At 37.8% G+C, this 25,649-nt stretch overlaps 1 protein-coding gene across 1 annotated transcript in view; it reads left to right on the forward strand.

Moving 5' to 3' along the window:
- Positions 1-25,649, forward strand: part of HERC1 (HECT and RLD domain containing E3 ubiquitin protein ligase family member 1) — a 166,055-nt gene that overhangs the window by 116,323 nt on the left and 24,083 nt on the right. The window contains exons 41-60 of the mRNA XM_040643136.1: positions 3,350-3,466; positions 3,672-3,903; positions 5,034-5,158; positions 6,391-6,611; positions 7,558-7,826; positions 8,571-8,623; positions 9,307-9,507; positions 10,148-10,322; positions 12,412-12,682; positions 12,819-13,032; positions 13,857-14,062; positions 15,382-15,509; positions 16,232-16,359; positions 17,391-17,591; positions 19,494-19,624; positions 20,432-20,631; positions 21,042-21,147; positions 22,854-23,000; positions 23,575-23,676; positions 24,661-24,834. Coding sequence (XP_040499070.1) covers positions 3,350-3,466; positions 3,672-3,903; positions 5,034-5,158; positions 6,391-6,611; positions 7,558-7,826; positions 8,571-8,623; positions 9,307-9,507; positions 10,148-10,322; positions 12,412-12,682; positions 12,819-13,032; positions 13,857-14,062; positions 15,382-15,509; positions 16,232-16,359; positions 17,391-17,591; positions 19,494-19,624; positions 20,432-20,631; positions 21,042-21,147; positions 22,854-23,000; positions 23,575-23,676; positions 24,661-24,834 — 3,401 coding nt within the window. The remainder of the gene's footprint in view (positions 1-3,349; positions 3,467-3,671; positions 3,904-5,033; positions 5,159-6,390; positions 6,612-7,557; positions 7,827-8,570; positions 8,624-9,306; positions 9,508-10,147; positions 10,323-12,411; positions 12,683-12,818; positions 13,033-13,856; positions 14,063-15,381; positions 15,510-16,231; positions 16,360-17,390; positions 17,592-19,493; positions 19,625-20,431; positions 20,632-21,041; positions 21,148-22,853; positions 23,001-23,574; positions 23,677-24,660; positions 24,835-25,649) is intronic.

A 25,649-nucleotide genomic window follows, 5' to 3' on the forward strand; every position in this document is an offset into this window, starting at 1 on the left:
ATCCAGTGTATTTTCCATTCAGATATTGTCATTTTCATAACTAGAAGTTGAATATAGGTTTTATTTTTAATCTTTATGTTTTTAACATGCTTAATCTTTTCTCTGCCTTCTCTGCCTGGAATAACAGTTTTCATTGTTAGAATAGTTATGTTCTGTGAAGTTTGTGAACACTGACTTAGTGAAAACTGAACTGTTGCTCCTAAGGGAAATACAAGCTGGGTTTCTGTGAACTTCTGGTCACATTTTGTTAGCTGATCAATATATAACCTTGTTTTGTGTGTTTCTATTTAAAAAGATTCTATTTAATATATATTGTTGATTCATTAGCATTGAACTCATGACCCAAGAACGCTATAACTCGTGCCTGAATGAAATTTATCTGACACATATTTTCTCCATAAGGCATATTACAGCCTTCTTGGACTTAGAAACATTAGACAGCATTTCAGCACTATGCTTGAAATCACCAACAAAAGGAACAAAAATGCAAAACACATGACACTGAATAGATCACGAAGAGGAGACTTGTTTACAGTCTCAGAGCTAAAACAAGAATGTAGAGCATCACCTGTTCTGTCTCAGCTGGGAACAAATGTGTCAGGAGACTGAAATGTTTTTGTCACTGTGTGCATGTAAATGACTGCAAAAGCACTATGAGTATTGATTTTGGAGTTATAAATTAACTTTAATGAGTAGATGAATTTTCAAATATGGAGTCCACAAATAATGAGCATCAGCTTTATACCTGTTTTAATATCCTTCTGTACTTATCATTTATCTAATTTCTAGGTCTGTTTCTATTGACTCATTTTTTCAACTCATTTCGAATTGTATTTTTTTTCCATGTTTGGTGATTTTTTTATTGAATATTAGACATTGTGAATTTCACCTTGATGGGTGCTGGATAGTTTGTACTTATTTAAATATACTTCAGCTTTGTTAAAAGATACAGTTAAATTACTTTGCAAATAATGTGATTCTCTCAAGGCTTCCTTTTAAGCTTTGTTAGGAGGGAGCAGGACCGCCTTCACCTTGGCTGAACTTTTCTCCATCACTGAACCAATACCTTCCTTCATGTTCTGCCCAGTGTCTAGTGTATCACAGAGTTTTTTTTCTTTCTGGCTTGTGATAACACAAATTCTTCCCAACCCTGTGTAAGCCCCAAGGATTGTTCTGCCTGCTCTTTCTTGGTGATTCTTTCCCCAGCTCTGGATAGCTGCTGCATTAGCATCAGCCGAAGACTTGAGGGTTCACTTTCAGGCAGCTCTCTTCTTTCCATACATCTCTCTTTTTTCTGGTATTCTACCCTTTGAATGCTAGCAACCTTGAATTCTCTACTCCTCTCTCTTCAATTCAGATAACCCCTGAGTTTAGCTTGAATTTGCCCTCCCAGAACTGCATCTTGGAAATTCTCTCCAGAAAATGGGCTGAGGCAGTTGTACACCTTGTCTAATTTGATTTCCTTCTCTCAGGAATCACTGTCCTACACAACCTGTTGTCCATTGTCCACAGACCATCATTTGATATATTCTATTTCTTGTTATAGTCGTTGAAGGTAAATCCAGTCTCTCTTACTCCATCATGGCTAGAAGTAGAAGTCCATCAGATGTATCAGGCCTATTACCACTGTAGCAGTAGTGACATTTTTTAAGCAAAAATGAAAGTTGTCATTCTCCCTCTTTCCTTCCTAATTCAATTCAAAAACATTAAGTGGGGCCAAGCTAGGTAGGCTTTCATGCCAGCAGGATTTGGGAGGTGGGTGGCGTAGTTGTCCAGATTGGGGGTATTAGCCAGACTGGAGTGAGGGAAACTTCTTGTCTGTAGGAGTGGCCTGGGATAGGGTATTGGAGTCCAAGTTGTGGAGGAAATGTCCACATAGCTCGGCACCAGGGCTCAGGGCCATGCAGAGTACAGAGGGCTTCCATCAGCACTGTCCACGGAGAGGATCTAGAAGCAGTGATGCTTTAGTAGCAATAAGCATACCTAGTGCCAAGATCCTGTCTTCTAAATACCATTATTTACTAAAAGGGAACCCTGATCTTCTGGTAGTCATGGCTGATGTCAGGGTTAAGTATGAGATGAGCCTGGAATAGCTTGCACCAGAAAGTGATAACGTGCTCAGAGAATGATGGGCACATGCCTCAAGGATATGGAAACCAGATTGAAGGGGCTTCCGTTAGCCAAATCTGGGACATTTGGGGCATCAAAATAAAAATCATAATTATAGTAACATATAATAACTCATGAAAACAATGAGAATCTGCAACCCTACGCTGTTGGAGAAAGGAAACTGATAAGTCTGAAAGCAATGATAGAATTAGGAAATCCTCATTTGTCAACCATCATCATCATCATAATTCAACCAATAAACAGTGGGTGCAAGTGAATCTAACTTTGATGAGGAATGGGATATTTGCATATTCTCATAGTTCCTCCCAACAAATATTTATTACAAAGGGGAAAAAATAAGAGTACTTTTATAGTGAAGAAACCTGGCAGATACCAGCTTAACTCAAGCAATCAAAGTTAGCATCACCAGTAATGGGACAAGTTGAAATCATGTACCACTTAATAGAATTAAGTGAGTAGAAGGCAGCATCAGTTTTGTGGTACTCCTTTCAAAAAGTACAACCTGAATCTAATCATGAAGATACATCAGACAAACCCAAATTGAGTGACTTTCTATCATATAACTGGTCTGTAATCTTCAAAGTATCAAAGTAATTGAAGGAGATGGAAGAGAGATGAAAACTAAATGCAAGGATGATCCTGTATTGGATCCTTTGCTGTAAAGAACATTATTAGGACTTCTGGTGAAACTAAAATGGGATCTGGATTAGATGTTGGCATTGTCGATTTCCTGACTTTCCTGGTGTGCTGTGCAGAGCAGTGTCCTTCTTTGTAGGATTCGATATGTCAGCATCATCAGGGGAGTTGGAGCATCATGTCTGCTACTTACTCTCCACTGGGTCAGAGGGGAAAGAACTCTTCTGTACTATTCTTACAAATTTCTGTTAACTTTGAAAATGTTTGTAAGTAAACTATTTCAAAATAAGAAAACGTTTAAAATTTTTTCAGCAACTTTATGTTAGCTTTATGAAAAACCTTAAAAAAACTGTAACTTAATCATATTGGCTATAACTTAATCACAAGTTAATCATGACCTGAGCAGAAATCAAGAATTGGACGCTTCACGGACTGAGCCACCCAGATGCCCCACGAATTCTTCATAGAAGAACATTTCATTAAATTTGTACAGTATTAAGAAAGTGGGGAGTTATAGTGTGAGGACACTTTTTACTCATGGTATGTAGTGACATAGGCTTTTATTCTCTTTCTTTTATCTCAGCCTTGTCAGACCCCAGCAGTAGACTTTCAACTTCTCCTCCTCCTCCGGCAATTGCAGTACCCTTGCTAGAAATGGGGTTCTCTCTTCGGCAGATTGCCAAAGCCATGGAAGCCACAGGTAGGATACATTTTTACATATCAGTATATGTGGCTATGAGAAGCCTGGTATTATTGAGGGTGATACGTTTTTTAGAGACCATAAGGCTTTTTAACAGCAGATTTAGTTAGAGTGGCATCACAGCAGACACTGATAAACTGATACCATGAATAACTGATTATGTTGCCCCAAATCAGTATCCTGCTTTTCTTTTTCCCCTCTCCAGGTGCTCGAGGAGAGGCTGATGCCCAGAACATCACTGTCCTTGCCATGTGGATGATAGAGCACCCTGGGCATGAGGATGAGGAGGAGCCCCAGTCAGGCAGCACAGCAGACGCCAGGCCCGGAGCCGCAGTCCTGGGCAGTGGTGGGAAGTCGAATGATCCCTGTTATTTGCAGTCACCAGGAGACATCCCATCAGCTGATGCTGCTGAAATGGAAGAAGGCTTTAGTGAAAGGTGAGATTCCAATTTCCATATTTCTGTTTTATGTGGTATAAATGATTCTTCCAAGTGCCCCATTTATTTCCCTTCATAGATGCTTCTAATGGTGTGTAAAGTTGATAACTAGAGATAGAAGGTGGACATTTCAGTTACAGGTTTACGTTTCTGTGAAGGGTAAAAATGACAGCACAGGTTTTGACTTGAATAGATGTTTTCATGGAAAAGAGGAAATAATTTTTATATAAAATTAAGCTGAAAAGAGGAAACTTAAGTTTTTTTCTGAAATAAACGTTCTGATAAAATAATTTTATCTCCTATAAGTGATATAGAATGTTCATTTTAATATTGGAGATTGACTTACTGCATATAGAAGTAGACTTCTAAATCTTAATATAGATTTATATTTTCATCTCCTCTTTAGTTTTTAATATCTAGTACAATATACCATTTTTTATAAATTGTAAAAAAGAATTCTGTGGTAACGCATAGCCTGAGTTGAGATGTAATAAAATACTCTATAGTTTTTCCTAAAATCTTCCCCCTTTAGTGCTTCTTGTAACTTTAAGTCTTCATTTTTCTTTGTAGCGCTTGAAGTCATTTGGTTAACAAGGCCTGTGTCTTCTGTAATATGCAGATTTTTCCTGACAAGCTCAATGGATATTTTCATAACTTATTTTGAAATATGTTTCTCATAGGCAGGGATTCTCAATCATTTCGAATTTTAAGTATTTAATCATTTAGAATTCAGTTAAGACCATTGATCTCATTTGAATTTGAACATGCATTGAACATCATTTCCTTGTTGGCATAATTCAAAATCAGATAGGGGTGCCTGGCTGGCTCAGTCAGTGGAGCATGCAACTCTTGATGTTGGGGGTCATGAGTTCAAGTTTTATGTTGGGCATAGAGCCTACTTAAAAAATAAATAAAGTAAAAAAATAGATAAAATTACTGCTTAGGGCAGTGTGACATATTTATAATTTAGAAGCTTTACCAAGGACAAGATATGTTTCAGTTTTATCATAAATATATTTTATTCTTGGTACTGTTTGGAGAAAAATGCAATAACAAAAATGAGCTTGTGCTGTGCTTTCTATTTATGGTGGTTCTTTAAAATTTGTGTTGCTTTCTAATTTGACTTGTAGCCCTGATAATCTGGACCATACAGAGAATGCAGCTTCTGGAAGTGGACCACCAGCTAGGGGTCGCTCAGCAGTAACAAGAAGGCACAAGTTTGATTTAGCTGCTCGCACATTGCTAGCAAGAGCAGGTAATTATATGTTTTACATCCTTCTGTTGGTAAAAGTCATATAGTTATTTATATTTTAAAGTCAGTGTGAAAGCAACATTAAAGAAGATGTAAACTAATGATACTAAGTGCTCAGTTCCTCTACATTAACAGAGCAGCTATTTGCATTTTGCTATCTATTTACATAGTTTTGCATTGAAGTCACAGTATACATTCACAGATTTATTTATTTATTTATTTATTTATTTATAAAGATTTTATTTATTTATTCGACAGAGATAGAGACAGCCAGCGAGAGAGGGAACGCAAGCAGGGGGAGTGGGAGAGGAAGAAGCAGGCTCATAGCAGAAGAGCCTGATGTGGGGCTCGATCCCATAACGCCGGGATCACGCCCTGAGCCGAAGGCAGATGCTTAACCGCTGTGCCACCCAGGCGCCCCTCACAGATTTATTTTTAAGCTTCCTCTGGGGACAAAATTTTACACTGGTTACTTGTAGATACTGAGATTTTTCGTAAATGTGCTCTCTGCTGTCGAGCAATTTATACTTTAAGAAGTGAAGATGCATGTTTAAAATTTAACATATTTAATAGTGAGAAGGAGCTAAACAGAGCACTGTGCCGAAGTAGGCACTGGCTTTTCTCATGTAATCTGGGCTTTAGGACTAAGTTACTAGGTAAGGCCCTAGATACGCAAAAATAAATACCATTGTTACTTTAGTAAAATACTTCCAGGATTATGCTCTAGACGTGTGAAGTGTAATTTGCAGGGGAACATATTTTCCAAACTAAAAACTAGAATATGTGATTTGATAAAATAGCATTTGATCTTTGAACTATTAAAACATAAATAATTTTTCAGTAATTTATGGTAACAGAGAAGTTGAGACGGAGCTAGAAAATATAGGATGTGTAGTTAATACATAGTGAAAGGGACTGATTTTTAAAAAAATAAGCCTAAAAGAATAATAACAGCCCATATTTATTGAGTGTTTTTCTATATTACATTATGAAGTATTTTACATGGATCATTTTATTTAAACTTACTAATAGCCCTGTGAGTTATGAGTGCTTATTACCCCATTTTACAGAAGAGGAAACACACGTGATAGGTAAAATTTTATGTTTAATGGTCTGGAATCCAGTAAATCAGCCACGCTGGGCACTTACCTGCATGTATGGCAGTTAAGAACTGGCGAAATATTCAGAATTATTTTATACATGCAAATAAAATGCCTTTTTTGTTTTGTTCTGAGCGGGGTTATACCGCTCTGTGCAGGCCCACAGGAATCAGAGTCGGAGAGAAGGAATATCTTTGCAGCAAGACCCAGGGGCGCTGTATGACTTTAATTTAGATGAGGAGTTGGAAATTGATCTTGATGATGAAGCGATGGAAGCTATGTTTGGACAAGACCTGACCAGTGACAATGATATTCTGGGAATGTGGATCCCAGAGGTACTGGATTGGCCTACCTGGGTGTGTGTGATTGCAGCGGGGGCTGCTCTGACTTATTTTCCTGCCCTCCTGTTCATACAGCTTACTAACAACAGCCTTGCCTAGAGTTGTTACGCTCTGAAAAGTCTTACATCTCATCCTAAAGTTTGGGGCTCTGATGCTTGATGTTACTTTGATACCTACAAACTAATAAGAAAAAGTCTCTCTTGCTTTCTCTGTGCGATTTTATTGCTTCTCTCCCCTGACTAGATGAACAGAGCCATATTATGGTAATATTTGATTATAATGTCAAAGATAGATTACAAAACAGGTGTCAGGTCCTAGTCAGCTCTGCTGGGTATAGAACATGGCTGCTGTGCTCACTTTGCTATCTGAATGCATGCTCTTCTCCTTCATAGGTTCCATTTAATCACTGTAATGCCTCATTCTAACAACCAGTGCCGCCTAGGTCTTGTAACTGCCTCCATCCAGGGCCAGGGTACATGGTGGGTTTGTATGTTTTCATTGTTTAGCATTATGCTTTTGTAGCAGGGAGGCTGAAGACTTCACAGGTCTAAGTTCTACAGAAAAGAACATCTATGTTAAGTTAATGAGATAAATGAATTCAAATGACTTTTTAGAAATTCAGATAAGAGATATGCATATTATGGCCAGATGAAAAGTAGCTTTATTAAGGATTTTTTAAAAAAATCATTTGAGATAGGGCTAATTGTCGTTTTTATTAACTCCTCTCAGTAGGATAGTGAGTTACCTTTATTATAACTTATTAGATTGAGAAAGGGCAAAGAACACCTTCAGATCGTGGGATCTAAATTCTGACTTGAAAGAAATTTGTTATGTAACATTAATGAACATCCTGCAAATACTCCAGCATATGTAAACAAAGTCATTAATATATAAATATCTATTTTCCTGTTCTTAATTTTATGTTAAATTGACTAATAATTTGATATGAAATTTTGTGCAGCATGTTTGTGAGTCTGAAGACAGGGAAGAAGTGGTGGTGTGTGAACTGTGTGAATGCAGCGTCGTCAGTTTCAATCAGCACATGAAGAGAAATCACCCTGGCTGTGGGCGCAGTGCAAACCGCCAGGGCTACCGCAGCAACGGCTCCTATGTGGATGGCTGGTTTGGTGGTGAATGTGGAAGTGGAAATCCATACTACCTGCTCTGTGGCAGCTGTAGGGAAAAGTACTTAGCCCTGAAGACCAAGTCCAAGACGACAAGTTCTGAAAGGTACCTTGAAATTGTATAGATATCCAAACCCTCTGAAAGAGGAGTATAAAGTATCTCTCAAGACATGCAAATTACAGCTTTTTAATGTGAGGAGTTACACTTAACCTTTCCCTAAGTCCCGTGATTGCTGAATTGGGGGCAGGAAGGGTGGAGAAGGTTGAGGAATTCGTGTCTTGCCAGAGCCGGGAGCCTGTAGCCTAGGAACAGTGGCATGGCAGCAGATTCTTCACTAGACTTTGATCCTGTTAACCTTTGACTTGTTGGCAAGTTCTGGGCAGGACCCTTGCCTTAACCTTTAGGTTTTTTTCTCATTGGTGTTTTTTACCCTGTTTTTGACCTCTTAATTAAGATCTTTTTATTGATGAAAAAAATAGAGTTTAGATTAAATGAGCTTCCATGAGAACATTACTTCTTTATATCCTTGAATAGCAGTTAATCTGTAGTGAGTTGGGTTTTTGTCCTCATTGTCAACTACTAAAATCTTTATGGTGTTCTGGAATAGGTTTTCATTTAAGAGTTGTAGGTGACCCAGAAATCTCCCCAGTAATTTGGTAAAATAGTCATGGATTTTTGTGAGCCTGTATGTACCTACATACCAGTAGTTTTTATTAGCGCATAACATGAAACACTGTTATTTTGTGTTGCTTTATTAATGACCTTTTAAAATGTTCTAATGCCTTAATTTGCATTTTTGAGTACTAACTGTTTTGTATAAAAATACACTGTTCTTCATGTTTGGTGCAGGTACAAGGGACAAGCTCCAGATCTAATTGGCAAGCAGGACAGTGTGTATGAAGGTAGTTGTTTTGAGAGCTTCTTTATTTTACGTGTATTTTTGTATATACCTTCTGCTTAACATCTGTTACTAAAATTTACCTTTATGTGTATGTGTTTGTATTTAGGTACATGTTAACTTAAAACTTTCTCTAAAAAGCTCAAGGTAGTTTGTAAGCAACAGCCCTAAGTCTAAAAACCAAAGAAAAGGACCCGAATTCAACTACTAGCTTGACCACAGAATGTTAATTGCTGTGTGGCATATTTTTTTTCAAAGTAGGGAAAGTATGTAGTACATTTTGCATTTCCATCCTAATTGAGAAAAGTAAAAAATAAAAAATTGAAGACAGCATGAATTTATCTGGAGCATTTATTTACTTGAAATAACTGATTAATGATTATGGACAGGGTTAAGAATTCTTTGTTGGCCCCATGCCAATAGCTTTTATTAGTTGAAACCTCCATTACCAGCTGTAACATTTGCGATTGCTTTAAGTGGGTTTGACTGCTCTGACTCCCTTTCCCTTAGACTCTGCCTCAGAAGTGCAGTTTGGTTGGGTCACCAGGAGATGGCACCAGAGTTCATTTTGTAGGCACTGGGCTTTCCATCCATCTGCATTTTAGACCTATCTCACAGTAGCCATTGCCAGTAGAGTTATGTCATGTTTATATTCACATGCTATACATTTATTTATTTAAATTCCAGAAGACTGGGACATGTTGGATGTTGATGAAGATGAAAAGCTAACGGGTGAAGAAGAATTTGAATTACTTGCTGGACCACTTGGTTTAAACGACCGACGCATTGTACCAGAACCAGTTCAGTTCCCCGACAGTGATCCCTTGGGAGCATCGGTAGCAATGGTAACAGCTACCAACAGTATGGAAGAGACTTTGATGCAAATAGGTAAACTGACATGCTAATTGGCATGGATTTTATAGTCTATATTAATTTGTTTCTTAGGTTAGGTGGTAAAAAATAATACAACATTATTCCACCCCATCAAGTGTCTTTAGCCAGTTGTTTTAACATTTTAGAGGTATAATGTAGTATTTTTATTTTTTGTTTTTATGAAATAATTGAAGTGATAAAAAGAAAATTTATAAAATATGAGTATGATTTTTTTTTTGACATTGTGATAAGGGAATCCTGGAACTGACTATAAAAACAATTTGGCAGTTTTGTTTGCTTTTTTTTCATATGCATGAGAGGATATGGGTAACTTTTGCTATTGGGAATACAAAATAAAGAATTAGTATTGGTGACTCAACCCTTTCTCTTGTACTCAAAGCATATTTTAAAAACTGTATCTTTCCTGTATTTGTTAGTATCAGTAGAAATGATACATGAGCAAAATAAATGAAACCAAAACATTTTAAGAAACCCATATAATAAATGATTGCCTCAGAAATATGTATTTCTCGCAAGGAATTTTCTGTGTAACAAAGTCCAGATGAACAAATCACATTGGTTTGCTGTGTTTCCTTGCAGCCCAGAACATAGATAGAACGGGAAAACTTTTCAGTAGTCCGGATATGTTTTTCAGGTTGCCATGGCTCTGTAGAAAAGAGTTCCTCTGGAAGAATAACACTAGGTGAGCAGGCAGCTGCTTTAGCAAACCCTCATGACCGGGTGGTGGCTTTAAGGAGAGTGACTGCCGCTGCTCAGGTTCTTCTGGCAAGAACCATGGTAATGAGAGCTCTGTCTCTTCTCTCAGTCAGGTGAGTGTTATTTTGTGTCAAATGATGCTGTTACTTTCTAGCATGTATCAGACAGGAGGCTGATATTGTTTGGGAGGATGAGATAGAATTTTTAGAGCCTCGAATATCTGAGTCGAATATCGACTGAAAGAAGTTAGACGCAGTTATCATTTTTATTCAGTCAGTCAGTAAATACTTAGCTCTTTTTGCTAGAAAATAACACTAATAGCTGAGTAAACTGCAAACATTTTTTATTTTGTTATCTGAAATGGGAAACTAAGGTTATCAATCCATTTGGTCTAAGATAAAAAATAAAAGGTTGCATGAATTTTTCTGCAAAATTGACCAACTGTGTAGCTACTTCAACCTGCAGATTCCATCATGGAGACTCCTGCCATGTTCACATTGTGGAGTGTTATATTAAAAAAGGAAGAGAGCCGAGAGTACCTAAAAGACATCCATTTAAGAAACGGTTAAGCAGAGGTATATAACAGTAAATCAGTGAAGACAGAAGGACCCTGAAATAAAAACTCAAAATAAAATTTAGAGGAGACTCTGGTATTAATTCAAGAACAGGTAGTTTGTACAGTGGAGGAGAAGAGAATTTAGAAACCCACATATATAGAGAAACACATGATTTATGGTTTGATTTATGACTGTGTTTATACTGCAGAACAGTGAGGAATTGATGTCTTTTTAGTAACGTGGGCTAAGTCAGATGGTTTATTCACATCGGAAGAAGTGAGTTTTGGCCCTAACCTCACACTAAATGAAACGCATATTTCCAAGTGGCCCTTAGACCTAAATGGTGAAAGTGAAAGATAAATCAATAATGTTTCTATAAGGTAGGAAGAATTTATTCTTGATCTTGGGATAGGCAGAGATTTCTTAAGCGAGTCACAAAAAGCATTCATCATAAAGAAAAAAATGGATAAATTGGACTACATTAAAAAAGAACTTCTGTTCAGCAAAAGTCATTAAGGAGCTAAAAAGAAAGTAAACAAGCAACTGAATGGGAAAAGAATTAACTTTGTATATAACGAACAGAATACGTAAAGAATTCCTATTAATCCATAAGAAAAAGAGACAACCCAAAAGAAAAATGGGGAAAATGCAAAATAATATGAGAGGATCTCCAAATGGCCAATGAACATGGAAAATGAGGTGTTCAAACCCAAAGTATTCAGAGAAGTGAAAATGAAAACTCAATGAGATATTAATACACACCCACCAGAATGGCTAAAATTTAAAAGATGAGGGGGAAAACATGAGCAGGAGGATGTGGAACACCTAGAACTCTCATACACAGCCAGGGAGAAAATAAATTGGTCCAGCTACTTTGAAAAACTCTTCAATAGTACCAACCAAAGTTGTATATTCACATACTCTGTGACCTTGGAAGCTACTTCTGGGTATAGATTCAACAGAAACGCTTACATTATGTGCACCCGAAGACATAAGCAAGAACATTCATGCAGTTCTGTTCATAGTAGCCCCATGCTGGAAACCACCTAATTGTCATCAGTATGGATAAATTATTTGTGGTAGATTTTACTAATATATCAATGAAAATGGGTACCTGCTGCTATAAAGCAACAACATGGATGAGTCCTAAAGCATGATGTTGAACAAAAGAAGCCAGACACAAAAGAATACTGACTTTATTATCTTATTTATAGAAAGTTCAAAACAGGCAAAACTGGTTATGACTTTAAAAGTCAGTGAAATCGGTTACTTTTGAGGGCCTGGTGACTGAGAAGAGCTCAAGCAGGTCTCCGTAGTGGTAATGTTCTGTTTCTTGATCTGGGAAGGATTACATGGGATTGTGCAGTTTGTGAAAATTCATAATTTGAGCTTTCCCATATATTATGCTTTGGTAATTCAGTTATGCTTCAAGTATATTCAGTTAAAATAAAAAAAATGTCTAAAGTTTCAATAACAGTTTCCAGCTTACATTTTTTGACTTTTCTTAGGATATATATGACTAGTGATACTGCAGCTTACCTTTTATTTTGGTTGTTGGTACTTTGATATGATACGCAGGGCTCCAAATGGTCCCTTCGGAAATCTGTTTTCTTTATCCATCTGAAGTCTGTTTCTTTCCTGGCAGTGGTTCCAGTTGTAGCTTGGCGGCTGGTCTTGAATCTCTGGGGCTTACGGATATCCGAACCCTCGTTCGATTAATGTGCTTGGCTGCAGCAGGGAGAGCCGGCCTCTCCACCAGCCCTTCTGCCATGGCCAGCCCCTCAGAACGCTCGCGCGGCGGGCACAGCAAGGCCAGTAAGCCCATCTCTTGCCTGGCTTATCTGAGCACAGCGGTGGGCTGTCTGGCATCAAACACTCCTAGTGCTGCAAAACTCCTGGTGCAGTTGTGTACACAGGTGAGCTGGTTTTCAGTGCTTGTCTTGTTGCGTTGCTTATTTCTGACCAATTCTTAAAGAGCCTTTTGAGGTGAAATCATTTTGTTCCGAAATTATGTGTAAAAATTAAATCTGTTTGTTCCAATTGCTTCTTCAGAACTTGATTTCTGCTGCAACAGGTGTAAATCTAACCACGGTCGATGATCCAATTCAGCGCAAGTTTCTACCCAGCTTTCTCCGAGGAATTGCTGAAGAGAATAAGCTTGTAACCTCCCCAAACTTTGTTGTAACTCAGGCCCTTGTAGCATTACTAGCAGACAAGGGGGCCAAACTGAGACCTAACTATGATAAGTCAGAAGTTGAAAAAAAAGGTAAGCTTCATACCATTTGCCATTTAAATATATAGTCTTATAACCAATTTGATTCATGCTTTTTAAAACATGTTTTAGAGTTGTTGTAAGTGATGAATTACATTGCATCATGTATACTTCTTAAGTTCATATCGTAAAAGAAGTGCATGGATCCTTTTTTCATTGTGCATGGAAACAAATATTAGAAAGTGTACGAAATTTAACTTGGTTTGATTAGATTATTCTGTTAGATTATGGTTTGAGTCACCAATAGATAATAATTCTCGTTGGGTTTTCTTAATAAAACCTAGATAAAGGTAGTGCTCTTTTTCTTTTTGTCATAAGATGATAACAGTTTGAAGGGATTCTTTAATCACTATTGTCTACCCTTCTCTTCATCAGGACCATTTGGCCAAGATAGATGGGCTTTTGGATCTGTCAGCACAGCCCCTTGACTGGTTGTTATGATCACTTTTGAGCAGCAGAAGCCAAACTTTTACTTTTTAGGGCATGCTGCCTCTGCCCTGGCCTTAAAATCATTTCTGCTGTGTTCTCAGTCTGTGCGGCCTTAGAGCAAAGACTACTGATGGATGTATATAAATGTGTATTTGCAGTGAGTCAGATTTATTATAGAACGTGATATGAAATAAATGCTTTATACCTTGTATGCATATCTTAGTGAAATGATTGCTTGCAAAAATGCTAATTCTTAAAAGATATGGGTTAACCCATTTTTTTTGTTTACTACCACCAACTCTTAACCTGGGCATCATTTCGTTGTTTTGTTTAAGCAGGTTTAACTGCCCAATTGTATGCCCATCCTTCCTATGATCCTTCTGCTGTAGGCCCTCTGGAGCTGGCAAATGCCCTGGCAGCCTGCTGCCTCTCCTCCAGGCTGTCCTCACAGCATAGGCAATGGGCTGCTCAACAGCTTGTGCGCACTCTTGCTGCACATGACCGCGACAACCAAACTACTCCCCAAACACTCGCTGACATGGGAGGAGATCTCAGAAAATGCTCCTTCATCAAGTTGGAGGCTCATCAGAACAGAGTATGTATTTTGAGCCCTATGTGTGTTAATCACCTATGTGAGATAAAATAGTTTCTTTCCTTCTCAAACAGCTCAAAGTTCAGATCTTAGCCTCTCTCTCTCTCTCTCTCTCTCTCTCTCTCTCTCTCTCTCTCTCTCCCTCTCACACACAAAATTATCAACATTTGTCTAGTAGTTACCCGTTCTGCTTTCTCTATATGTTGGGTTGACATAATAGTATACAAATAAAAAAATCCGATGGGGGATGAGAAGAAAACCAAAGGTGAGGGCTCCCCATGCAAAAGGAAAAGAAATTGTCCTCCCTATTTTAATCTAACTCACTGGATTCCAGAGCATGGACAAGGGCAGTTTAGGTAATGAAGACCCATCTCCATGATTTACCAATGTGTAAAAGTCACTTCTTAGTCTGTACTGTTTATTTTGTAGAACATATAAATATGTTGAAATATTTATACTTTATTGAATTAAATAAACATGTTTAATAAAGATTCTAATACTATTTCCAGTAACTCAACTGAGTTTGGGCATAGTACCTTAAAGCCATCCAAATAGATGTATGTTTGCAAGCCAATTAGAAAAGAGTGAGACCATGTATATTATAACATGAATGTTTTTCTTTTACAATTTCCTTGTAGATTTTTTAAAAAATTTTGATAAAGAATGACCATCATTTGAATCAAAATTGCTTAAAAATTGTTGGACTTTTTCAGAATGAAATCTTGCCATTTGCAATAACATGGGTGGAGCTAGAGAGTATAATGCTAAGCAAAATAAATTAGAGAAAGACAAATACCTTGATTTCACTCATATGTGGAATTTAAGAAACAAAACAAACGAACAAAGGAAGAAAAAAGAGATAGGCCAAAAAACAGACTTTTTCTTTTTTTTAAGATTTTATTTATTTATTTGACAGAGAGAGAGACAGCCAGTGAGAGAGAGAACACAAGTAGGGGGAGTGAGAGAGGAAGGAGCAGGCTCCCAGCTGAGGAGCCCAATGTGGGGCTCGATCCCAGGACTCCGGGATCACGCCCTGAGCCGAAGGCAGACGCTTAACGACTGAGCCACCCAGGCGCCCCCAAAAAACAGACTCTTAACTACAGAGAACAAACAAAGGGGGTTCCAGAGGGGAGGTGGGTAGGGTATGAGTGAAATAGGTGATGGGGATTAAGAGTACACTTATCATGCTGAGCACTGGGTAATGTACAGAATTGTTGCATCACTGTGTTGTACGTCAGAAACTAATATAACACTGTATGCTAACAATACTGGAATTAAAATTAAAAACTTTGTAAATTGTTGGACTTTTTCAACTTTTCTAGGTAATGACTTGTGTTTGGTGTAATAAAAAAGGACTCTTAGCTACAAGTGGCAATGATGGTACCATCCGGGTGTGGAATGTTACCAAGAAGCAGTATTCACTGCAACAAACCTGCGTGTTCAACAGATTGTGAGTACTAACATCAGCTCTCATGTGTAATGTTTGAAATAAGAGAATCCTGACATGCTTCATTTTGGTTGTGTTAACATAATCAAATTGTCACGAACATTTTAAAAAAATTTTTTCTTATACAATAGTCTTAGTATATCTCCAGTGTGTTTTTAAATTTCCAGGATGGTAATTAAGAAAATAAAATGTTTAACTGTCAATTTCTAGACTTACTCAGAATTAAATCAAGGTCTACTGTGCTAGCATTATAAATGTTAAATTCTATTAAACAGTAGCCTAATTTTCTGTCATTCTTTAAGGATTATTTAGGAATTAAATTAATGATATTTCTTCTGTAGCAGAATATATAGCTTTTATTGTGTTATAGCTAGCTTTAGGTATTTCTTTTCTGAGCACTTCCCTAGAGATAAGGCAAACCAGAGTCCGTGTGCTCTGAATAATAACAAGGTATACAACCCATGCAGAAGCAGAAGGTCTTTGTTGACAAAGTAGGCACATTAAATGAGTAGTCTAAGCATCGCTCTTTTGTAATTCTACAGTTTTCACATCATAATAAACACCAGCGAATATGTGAATATCAAATGCTGCTAGCCAAACTTGCAAAATCCAAGAATCTGTATTATGTACTCTAGTCTATACAAAACCTTTATTTTAAGATTTGGGGTTTAGTATATTTTTGGATGATGAGGATTAGAATTCCATACATGTCTCTTACATTCTAGAGAAGGAGATGCTGAGGAAAGCCTCGGGTCACCCAGTGATCCAAGTTTCTCACCTGTTTCCTGGAGTATCAGTGGCAAATACCTAGCTGGGGCCTTGGAAAAGATGGTGAATATTTGGCAAGTTAATGGTAAGAGTCATGCCAATGCTAGCAAAATACCAAAGGTACTTTTTAAGCCTTCTTCTTAGCTTTCTGAGTCCCAGCAGTGGCTTACTTTCACCTTGAAGCTCATAATCTATTCATCGACTGTGTAGATCTATGCATATTATGGTTTAAATTAAAGAGGATGATGGGGATGCCTCGGTGGCTCAGTCAGTTAAGCGTCTGCCTTCAGCTCAGGTCATGATTCCAGGGTCCTGGGATCTAGCCTCACTGCGAGCTTTCTGCTCAGCAAGGTGTCTGCTTCTCCTTCTCCCTCTGCCCTCCCCCCACCTCAAGCGCGCACACGCGCACACACACACACACTCTCTCTCTCTCTCAAATAAAATCTTTTTAAAAATTAATTACTTCATTACAGAGAATATGCTCATTTCCTGACTTTTCTTTCTAGGAGTTTGGACTAATCTGGTAGCTGTAAACTAAAAATTCTTGTCATGTACTACTATAAGTATTCAGAAATAAGATTTGAGTTTTTAGTGATTCTTTTGAATCACTTGAAATATTTCTATTTAAATTATTCATTTCACAAGTTTGAACTCTGACTTGTCAGTTTCTAATAATATGTCTCTGAAAAGTAAAAATCATTGTAATCTTGGGCTTATCCATATTTTTATTTTTGCATATTTAAAGAATGGCTGTTCTGTTTCACATATTTGAAGGAACAGCTAGCTTTAACTGTAGGGAAATTTCTTATGTTTGATTTTCAGTAATTATAGGAAAGGACTTAAGCATTTGACATTTCTACACTGAATATTTTCCTTTACTCCCTCTTTAATAAAGCTATCATTTTTGTCCTATTAGTAGTTACAGAAAGGCTTATGAATTTGATAATCATGTGTACTATATAAATGAAGGACCCTGCCTTATAGTCATATTCATTCTTAGGCTATTAGGAAATTGGGGACTGCCTTGAGTGTACTATTAGAATCAAGTAGTAGTTATTTTTGTATTATTGTTTTTGAGAATTAAGTAACAACTATTAACATTTTCTCCCTCTTTAGGAGGAAAAGGATTAGTAGATATTCAGCCTCATTGGGTATCTGCCCTGGCTTGGCCAGAGGAGGGTCCAGCTACAGCCTGGTCAGGAGAGTCTCCAGAATTATTATTGGTGGGACGGATGGATGGATCTCTAGGACTGATTGAAGTTGTTGATGTATCCACCATGCACCGTCGAGAATTGGAGCATTGCTATCGAAAGGATGGTAAATGACTGGACTTATGTCTAATTGAGAATGTATTCCCCTAACCAAGAAAACTTAATTTTTTGGCACTTGCTTTTAAAAATGAATGAATATTTCTTTTGGCTTTTGTTTCTAAATTGTCCGGTTGGTATTTCATTTTAATTAGTTACTAAGTTGAAAGATATTTCTCTTCCAACACCTATAATACATCTCTGCCAAAATGAGGTCTAATAGTATTATATTAGTCATTCATCCCTTGTGTAAGTATCTTAGAGTAGGGCTCCAAGTCTCCCTGGAAAGTTACAAATGTCCAAGAGAAAAAAATTATGATCATTGGTAGAGGTGAAACTGAGGAAATGGGAGGAGGAGGAGGGAAGTTTCTGGTGTGATAAGAGATAGTAGGAAGTCTACTTTCATTTATTTTCTCACTGTGTTCCCTTTGGATACATAGTAGGCCTATCTTACTACATAGTTAGTTGTTTTGTGGGAGTGGAGCATTTCACAGATCACAGTCCCAGCTTACATGGTATTCTATTAGCAGAATAGAACGAGTTTTTGTTTTTGTTTTTTTTAATTTAGTTTTTTTTTTTTTTTTAATCAGTAATACCTTCATGGGGTTGAAAAATTTTAAAGTTTAAAAAGATAAACAGTGAAAAGTCTTTTTCCCATCTACTCAGTTCCCATGTCCCCATTCTACCCCCACAGATAAACACTGTTGTTGTGTTGGTTTTTTTTTTACCTCTCTTATAGCCTTCCAGGGTTATATGTACTTAAAGAAGCAAATATGAATATAGATTGTTAGAAATGGGACATGTTTGGTAGAATATGGAAACACACTGAGTAGGGAATACTAAGCAAAAGAAGGGACGGGTAGTTTTCTTTCTATGACTTGGATTATTTCATTTCTCAGTTTCTTTTTTCTTTTTTCTTTTTTTTTAAGATTTTATTTATTTATTTATTTGACAGAGACAGCCAGCGAGAGAGGGAACACAAGCAGGGGGAGTGGGAGAAGAAGAAGCAGGCTCCCACTGGAGGAGACTGATGTGGGGCTCGATCCCAGAACGCTGGGATCACGCCCTGAGCCGAAGGCAGACGCTTAACTTAGACTGCGCCACCCAGGCACCCCTCATTTCTCAGTTTCATGGTAGATTCTGGTCCAAAAGGAAAGAAGCCAGTACATTGACTTGGAATCAGCAAGGAAATTTAATTTTTCAATAATCACCTGAAAAAAATGAAAGATTAAAAATGAGGGTAGTCCTTATCACTTATAAGTAACACTTTTAGGGGCGCCTGGGTGGTTCTGTCAGTTAAGTGTCTGCCTTCAACTCAGGTCATGATCCCAGGGTCCTGGGACTGAGCCCCACATCAGGCTCCTTGCTCAGCAGAGAGTTTGCTTCTGCCTCTCCCTCTGTCACTCCCCCTGCTTGTACGTGTGCTCATGCTCTCTCTGTCAAGTAAATAAAATATTTTTAATAAAATTAACAAATAAATAAATAGGGCACCTGGGTGGTTCTGTTGGTTAAGTGGTTGCGTCTGGCTCAGATTATGATTCCAGGGTCCTGGGATCAAGTCCCGCGTCAGGCTCCCCGCTCAGTGGGGAGTCTACTCCTCCCTCTGCCCCTCCCCCAACTCATGCGATCTCTGTCTCTCCCTCCCTCTCCCACCCTTTCTCTCTCTGTCACGCAAAAATGAAATCTTTAAAAATAAGTAAATGAATGAATGACACTTTTAAAGTGGGTTACACAGAATCCCTGCTCTTAGCCTACCTTTTGTCTAATAAATGCATTAAAGATTTGGAAACTTACTTGTGGTGGTTGTGGTAGCATGTATTTGTTGCAAAATCTGTCTTGAGTTAGACAATGACAAAAGAGTCACTTATATTTTCTTTTTTTCTTTTTTAAATTCTTGTTTGTATCATGTTAGTGTCTGTAACTTGCATTGCTTGGTTCAGTGAAGATAGACCATTTGCAGTGGGATATTTTGATGGAAAGTTGTTACTGGGAACAAAGGAACCACTTGAAAAAGGAGGCATTGTTCTAATTGATGCACATAAGGTAATTACCAGATGGTTACTTTTTCTTGCTTTTTATTACATAGTATTGCTTGATACTAGTTTTTTTAAACTGTTTTACATCAGTCACTTACGATTTGATATTCTATTGTTAACAAAAGTCTTTGGACCATGTATATGCATGGGAAAGTCTGTGTAAGAAAGCCATCAAACCAAGAAAGAAGTAAAACGAAAACAGTGAAATAGGAACACCCTTGGAACACCCCATCAAATGCTAGAAAGTCCATCTATGAAGAATAATTCCTTTACCTTAAAAAGAGGTTGCCAGTTCTAATGTTCACAGGGCTATCTAGGCAAGTAGCATTAGTGCATGAATCCAGGAGTTGGAAGGTATGAAGGACGGTAAAAATAAAAAAGTGTCAGAAGAACACAATGATGACAACCATATAAACACAGTATGTCTTAGATTCTCATAATATTCGCTATTTTGTTATGAGGGATGCTTCTTTTTGAAGTTTCTTTTTCATATTTTAATGGTTACAAGTCAATAAAAGTAACAATTAAAAATGCTAATGAAAGATGAATATTCCTTCTGAATCAATTTCATAATTCATTTATTCAACTAACATTTATTGAACTTTGGCTGCAGTAGTTATATATATAATATGGACTGTATTATGGGATGAGTTGGTCTCTAGTGATTGGGGAGGATATGACAGTATCTTATTTGCATAAAATGTTGATTTCAAAATAAATCAGTAATGGCAGTATAGGTCATAAATTACTGAGTTTAAAGTATTTGTGAGGGAAGTATTACCATGTTTTTTTTTTCTCTTCCTACCATTTTAAGGATACTCTTGTTAGTATGAAGTGGGACCCAACAGGTCATATTCTTATGACATGTGCCAAAGAAGAAAATGTGAAACTCTGGGGGCCTATTTCAGGATGCTGGCGTTGTCTACATTCACTCTGCCATCCATCTATTGTAAATGGCATTGCTTGGTGCAGCCTCCCAGGGAAAGGATCCAAATTGCATTTACTGATGGCTACGTATGTTGTAATTTGTGTGTGTGTCTGTGTGTGTGTGTGTGTGTGTGTGTGTGTATCTTAATTTTTATGTTAATATAGACTGTTACTTGCATTAAATATAGCTTCTTAGTAGTCTTAAATGGTTTATCGCATGTTACTTTTATAATGTGTAATACCATAAGAGCTAAGATCTCAGACAAATAAAGAACAATTTTCCAGTGTGGAACTTGCTGTGCAATCTCCTTAACTGGGTGTGATGTTGCTAGAATATCAATTCTATTCGTATTTCTTGTAAAAGATTTAGCATACTTATTATAAATATTTTTTAAAATAGTATTGTAGTAGTTTTATCAGGTCTTAATTGCTGTTTGAAAATATATTTACTTCTGCATATTGACATGTTTTGGTTTTATGTGATCAATTTTTTTAAGTGGCTGTCAGAGTGGCTTAGTATGTGTTTGGCGTATTCCACAAGATATCACACAGACCAGTGTGACTAGTTCAGAAGGATGGTGGGACCAGGAGTCCAGTTGCCAGGTAAATGTTCTGGTGCCTTTGAAGACCTTATCTGAAACCATAGATGGTATATATTATCAAAGTAATCCTCCATCGATTATTGAGATACTCAGTACTTAGTATCCAAAAGGGCATGATCCATTCGGGAAACATGAATTGTCATACTCTGTGTGTTTTCTGAATAAGCTTTATTTTTTTATAAGGACAGCATGTTTGCTTGTTGAAGTGAGATATTCAAGAAGTATTGAGTGGTGATCGTTCATGGTACTGGATATATCGGACACTACAGATAGAGAAGTCCTAAGTTAAACCTTCGGTACAGTGAAATAGGGGCACCACAGGAGTACCCTGTCTGATCCAAGCACCTCCTGCTGATACCAAAATTCCATGTAGGAAGAACAATTCCTTTACCTTAAACAGAGGTTACAAATTCAGATAGATGCTTACAGGGCCATCCAGAAACTGGGAGTTAGAGGTGTGGAGAGGGTAAAAGCAAACAAAAAACCTAGAAGCATGCATGCTTCCCATAAAGGACACGGCTGCCACAGAGTTGATTGTCAACCTCCAGAAATGAGACTATTGTTACCAGATTGTCTCATTTTTTTCTGATAGAAACCAAAATCCAGTGTTTTAAGTAAGATCTCCCAATATTAGGGGCGCCTGGGTGGCACAGCGGTTAAGCGTCTGCCTTCGGCTCAGGGCGTGATCCCGGCGTTCCGGGATCGAGCCCCACATCAGGCTCCTCCACTATGAGCCTGCTTCTTCCTCTCCCATTCCCCCTGCTTGTGTTCCCACTCTCGCTGGCTGTCTCTATCTCTGTCGAATAAATAAATAAAAAAAAAATCTTTAAAAAAAAAAAAAAAAAAAAGATCTCCCAATATTAAACACTGGCACCTGACTTAAAATTCTTTAAAACACCAGGTGGCCAGTCAGATGGCCTCCCTGAGCTAACAGTTTGCACCCTCCATTGCTCTCTCTTCTGCTCATGATACAAATACCCCTGGAAGAAATAGGCCTATGTCATCTTTGGATAAATAAGTACATCTGGTATTATACTCCATCATAACTAGAAGGAAGAGGGAGCTTGAGGGCAGGGAGAAAGGGGTGAAGAGGGAGAGGTAAATAGCTCACTAATGGAAGGAAAATATCACAGAAGTGGAGGTGGAAGCACTAGAGATAAATCTGATTTGCTGTTTGTGCTGGAGAGTAGCCCTTTGGACAGGCCTTACCTATCTCACTTCTAAAACCTGCACAGCAAACATGAAAATAGACACCATGTAGCAGACAGAGCCATCGGCCAACAAAAAGAAGTACCTGGTTAACAGAGAATCAGCATCGGCAATTCATGAATTTTAGGGGCTAAAAATGAAAACTACATAAAGCTAAATTTAAAAATTAAAACACTCATTAAAAAGCAGAAGTTAGAATTTTTCTGTCTCTGAGGGATAATTAAAACTTAGAAATGTAATTTCTGCCAGTTTAAAGAATAGGAAATTCACTTGGAATTGTGTCAAAAAAGATGACACTCAGCTTCAAAGGAGCAAAGGAGAACCAGGTTAATATTTTATTATTTTTTCACGCTAAATCTTAGGAGAGAGTTGTCCTTCCCTCCTCCCCAATTTTATGCTAAATTATAAAATATAAAATTTTGAAGAATGAATTGTAAATCTTGAGTCTATACATTTGTTTTAATTTCAATATGTATTAAAAATAAAAATGAATTGCAGGATGGATATAGGAAATCGACCGGAGCCAAGTGTGTTTATCAGCTGCGGGGACACATCACCCCTGTCCGAACTGTTGCCTTTAGTTCTGATGGTTTGGCCCTCGTGTCTGGTGGACTAGGTGGGCTCATGAACATTTGGTCTTTAAGGGTAAGAATATAGATGTTATTTTTATCTTGAGAAATGTTTACACATAACATGTATGATAAAATTTAACCCAACCATTCTTAGGAATATTTTGTATACTAATATCTTAGATACTGAAGAAACTCTTTTCAAAATTCTCCACCCTTTAATTTTTTTTATTGATACAGTTTCAAAGTCATCTAGAAACGACCCCAGAAAATTGGATAGTAGCTATGTAATTGGACATTGGTAAATTTAGCCAGTGTAGATTTTAGAATATGACTTCATGAATGTGAAGTATAAATTTAAAATGTAAATAAGGACTGGGGCACCTGGGTGGCTCAGTGGGTCAAGCATCTGACTTCGTTTTGGCTCAGGTCATGATCTTGGGGTTGTGGGATTGAGCCCCGAGCTGGGCTCTGCATTCAGGGGGAGTCTGATTGGGATTCTCTACCTCTCCTCCCCCTGCTCGTGCCTCTGCCCCACCCCCAGTCCTTGTGCGTGTGCTCTCTCTCTCAAAATAAATAAATCTTAAAAAAAAAAAAAAAAAAGACTAAGGTTAAGTGATATGTAGTGATATAAATATATCTCATTTTAGGATGGCTCTGTCTTGCAAACTGTTGTGATAGGCTCTGGAGCTATTCAGACCACAGTATGGATTCCAGATGTCGGGGTAGCTGCTTGCTCAAATAGATCAAAGGTAATTTTGCAATTACATTAAATTCTAGGGTGTAAGTCTATAAGGTACCTTAGAATTATAGTCTAAGCAGTCTGCTTTATGTAAAAGAGGAAAAAACTGATATCCAGAGAGATTATTACCTGCCCAAGATAATATAACTATTTAGTGATAGAAGGAAAACTAGAACCCAGGCCTCCTGATTTATAATCTAGTACTCTTCCTACTGTACCCTAGACTTTGGTGAAAATGTTTAATTATTGAACAACTTAATTTCCACTGGAAGGTATAAAGTGCATTTTTACTTTCTGCCATGATTTTTTGAGATAGCACTAAACTGTCTCAAGATAATTTTTTCTAAAAAGGAGGACCAAAGACATTTAACTCAATACAAAATGTATGTTGGCTTTGAAATGTAATATTCTAGTTAAAAAAAAAAAATAGTAGCCCCCTGCCGTGAAGTAATTCTGATATGACATTATCTGCTGCAGTCTTGCTCTTTATACCCTTAGTTAAAAGATTTTTAAGTTGAGCTGTAAACCTGCATGAACAGTCCTAACTAGAAGTAAAATATAGAATCAGAGCAAAGGCAGTGGTAGCCTGTGTAGGGTAAATCATAGAGCCACAGTTAGAGCAGTGCTGCTTCTCTTGCAGATGTGTCCTCCTTCCTCTGGTACCCCATGTCATATCAGGCTTTTGAAATATCCTAGATACCTTGTCCTCCAAGTCCTGTGAAATAGTAACAAATTCACGTGTCTCTTTAAGGAGAATCAGCAAATGCAAAGTAGCTCACAAATTTTATGGTTATTTTTTTTTCACTTGTTTTTACTTAGACAAAATTTTAGATGTTTTGAAATTCATAGGTATTAAAGATACAGCATACAATGTCCAAAAAGCGAAAGTGTTCGATGCAATAACTGGAAGGAATTTCAGATATGAACGGTAATAGAATTCTCTCTTTTATCTTTCACTTAAACCTATCATGCGGCATGATTTGTTTTCCATCAGGATGTTTTGGTCGTGAATTGTACAGCAGAATGGGCTGCCGCCAACCACGTTTTAGCCACCTGTAGGACAGCATTGAAACAGCAGGGTGTTCTGGGATTAAACATGGCTCCCTGCATGAGAGCTTTCCTGGAGCGGCTACCCGTGATGCTTCAGGAGCAGTATGCCTATGAAAAGGTAACTGAGGACACTCACTGCCGCACAGCTGCAGATGACTGCTGCTCCGGAATTTGAATTGCAGCTTTGAATTTATTCCCGAAGAGCATAAGGTCTGAGGAAAATGAGTGCAGGGCTATTTGGCAGAATCCAGTAAAGTTAAGTTGTGTCTAAAATGGTTGTTCAGTCATCCTCAGCCTGCTTTTACTTTATTTTAGTGGGAGTAAATTTTTAAAATAACCCTTAAAGTTGTATAGTGTTTGTATAATTTTTTTTTTCAGATTACTTATTCGCTCCAGAACGTCTTACATACCTGTGCTGCAGAGTTTCATCTTCCCTTTTCTGACCCATAAATCTATTTTTGTGTGGTTTTCCATCCTGAAGTTGGGAGGTGTGGGGGTGGATATGGCTGTCAGAGTGAACATCCTCTGTTTATCAGGTGAATCTGTGTGGCAAGTTTAGTGGAAGATCTAAGGCTGAACTGAGTGGGGTCCATAAATACTAGAATGAGGAATAAGGGAATTTGGACCTGTAGCCCAGGCTGTGGTCCTGTGTAGTCGGTCTTCCAGCCCTCAGTAGTCACAGTGTGCTGCCCCTAGGCAGAGCTCTTTGGGGTTTTTTCCTTCTTTTTTTGGCCAAGCTACATTAATACAATCAGCTGTTACTATATCCGGTTAACTTCACTGATGCATTTGCCCAGGTTTTCTTTTCTGAATCACTCAGCGTCTCACAGAGTTGCTCTGCCACAGTTAGGGAGGGCCATGGAAGAGGGATCTCCCTTGATGGCTACCAGGATTTTCTTGTAAAGGAGGAAATGTGAGAAGGGAGCAGGTCAT

This window comes from Ursus maritimus, unplaced genomic scaffold (assembly GCF_017311325.1).
Source record: "Ursus maritimus isolate PB19 unplaced genomic scaffold, ASM1731132v1 scaffold_27, whole genome shotgun sequence".
Lineage (NCBI taxonomy): Eukaryota > Metazoa > Chordata > Mammalia > Carnivora > Ursidae > Ursus > Ursus maritimus.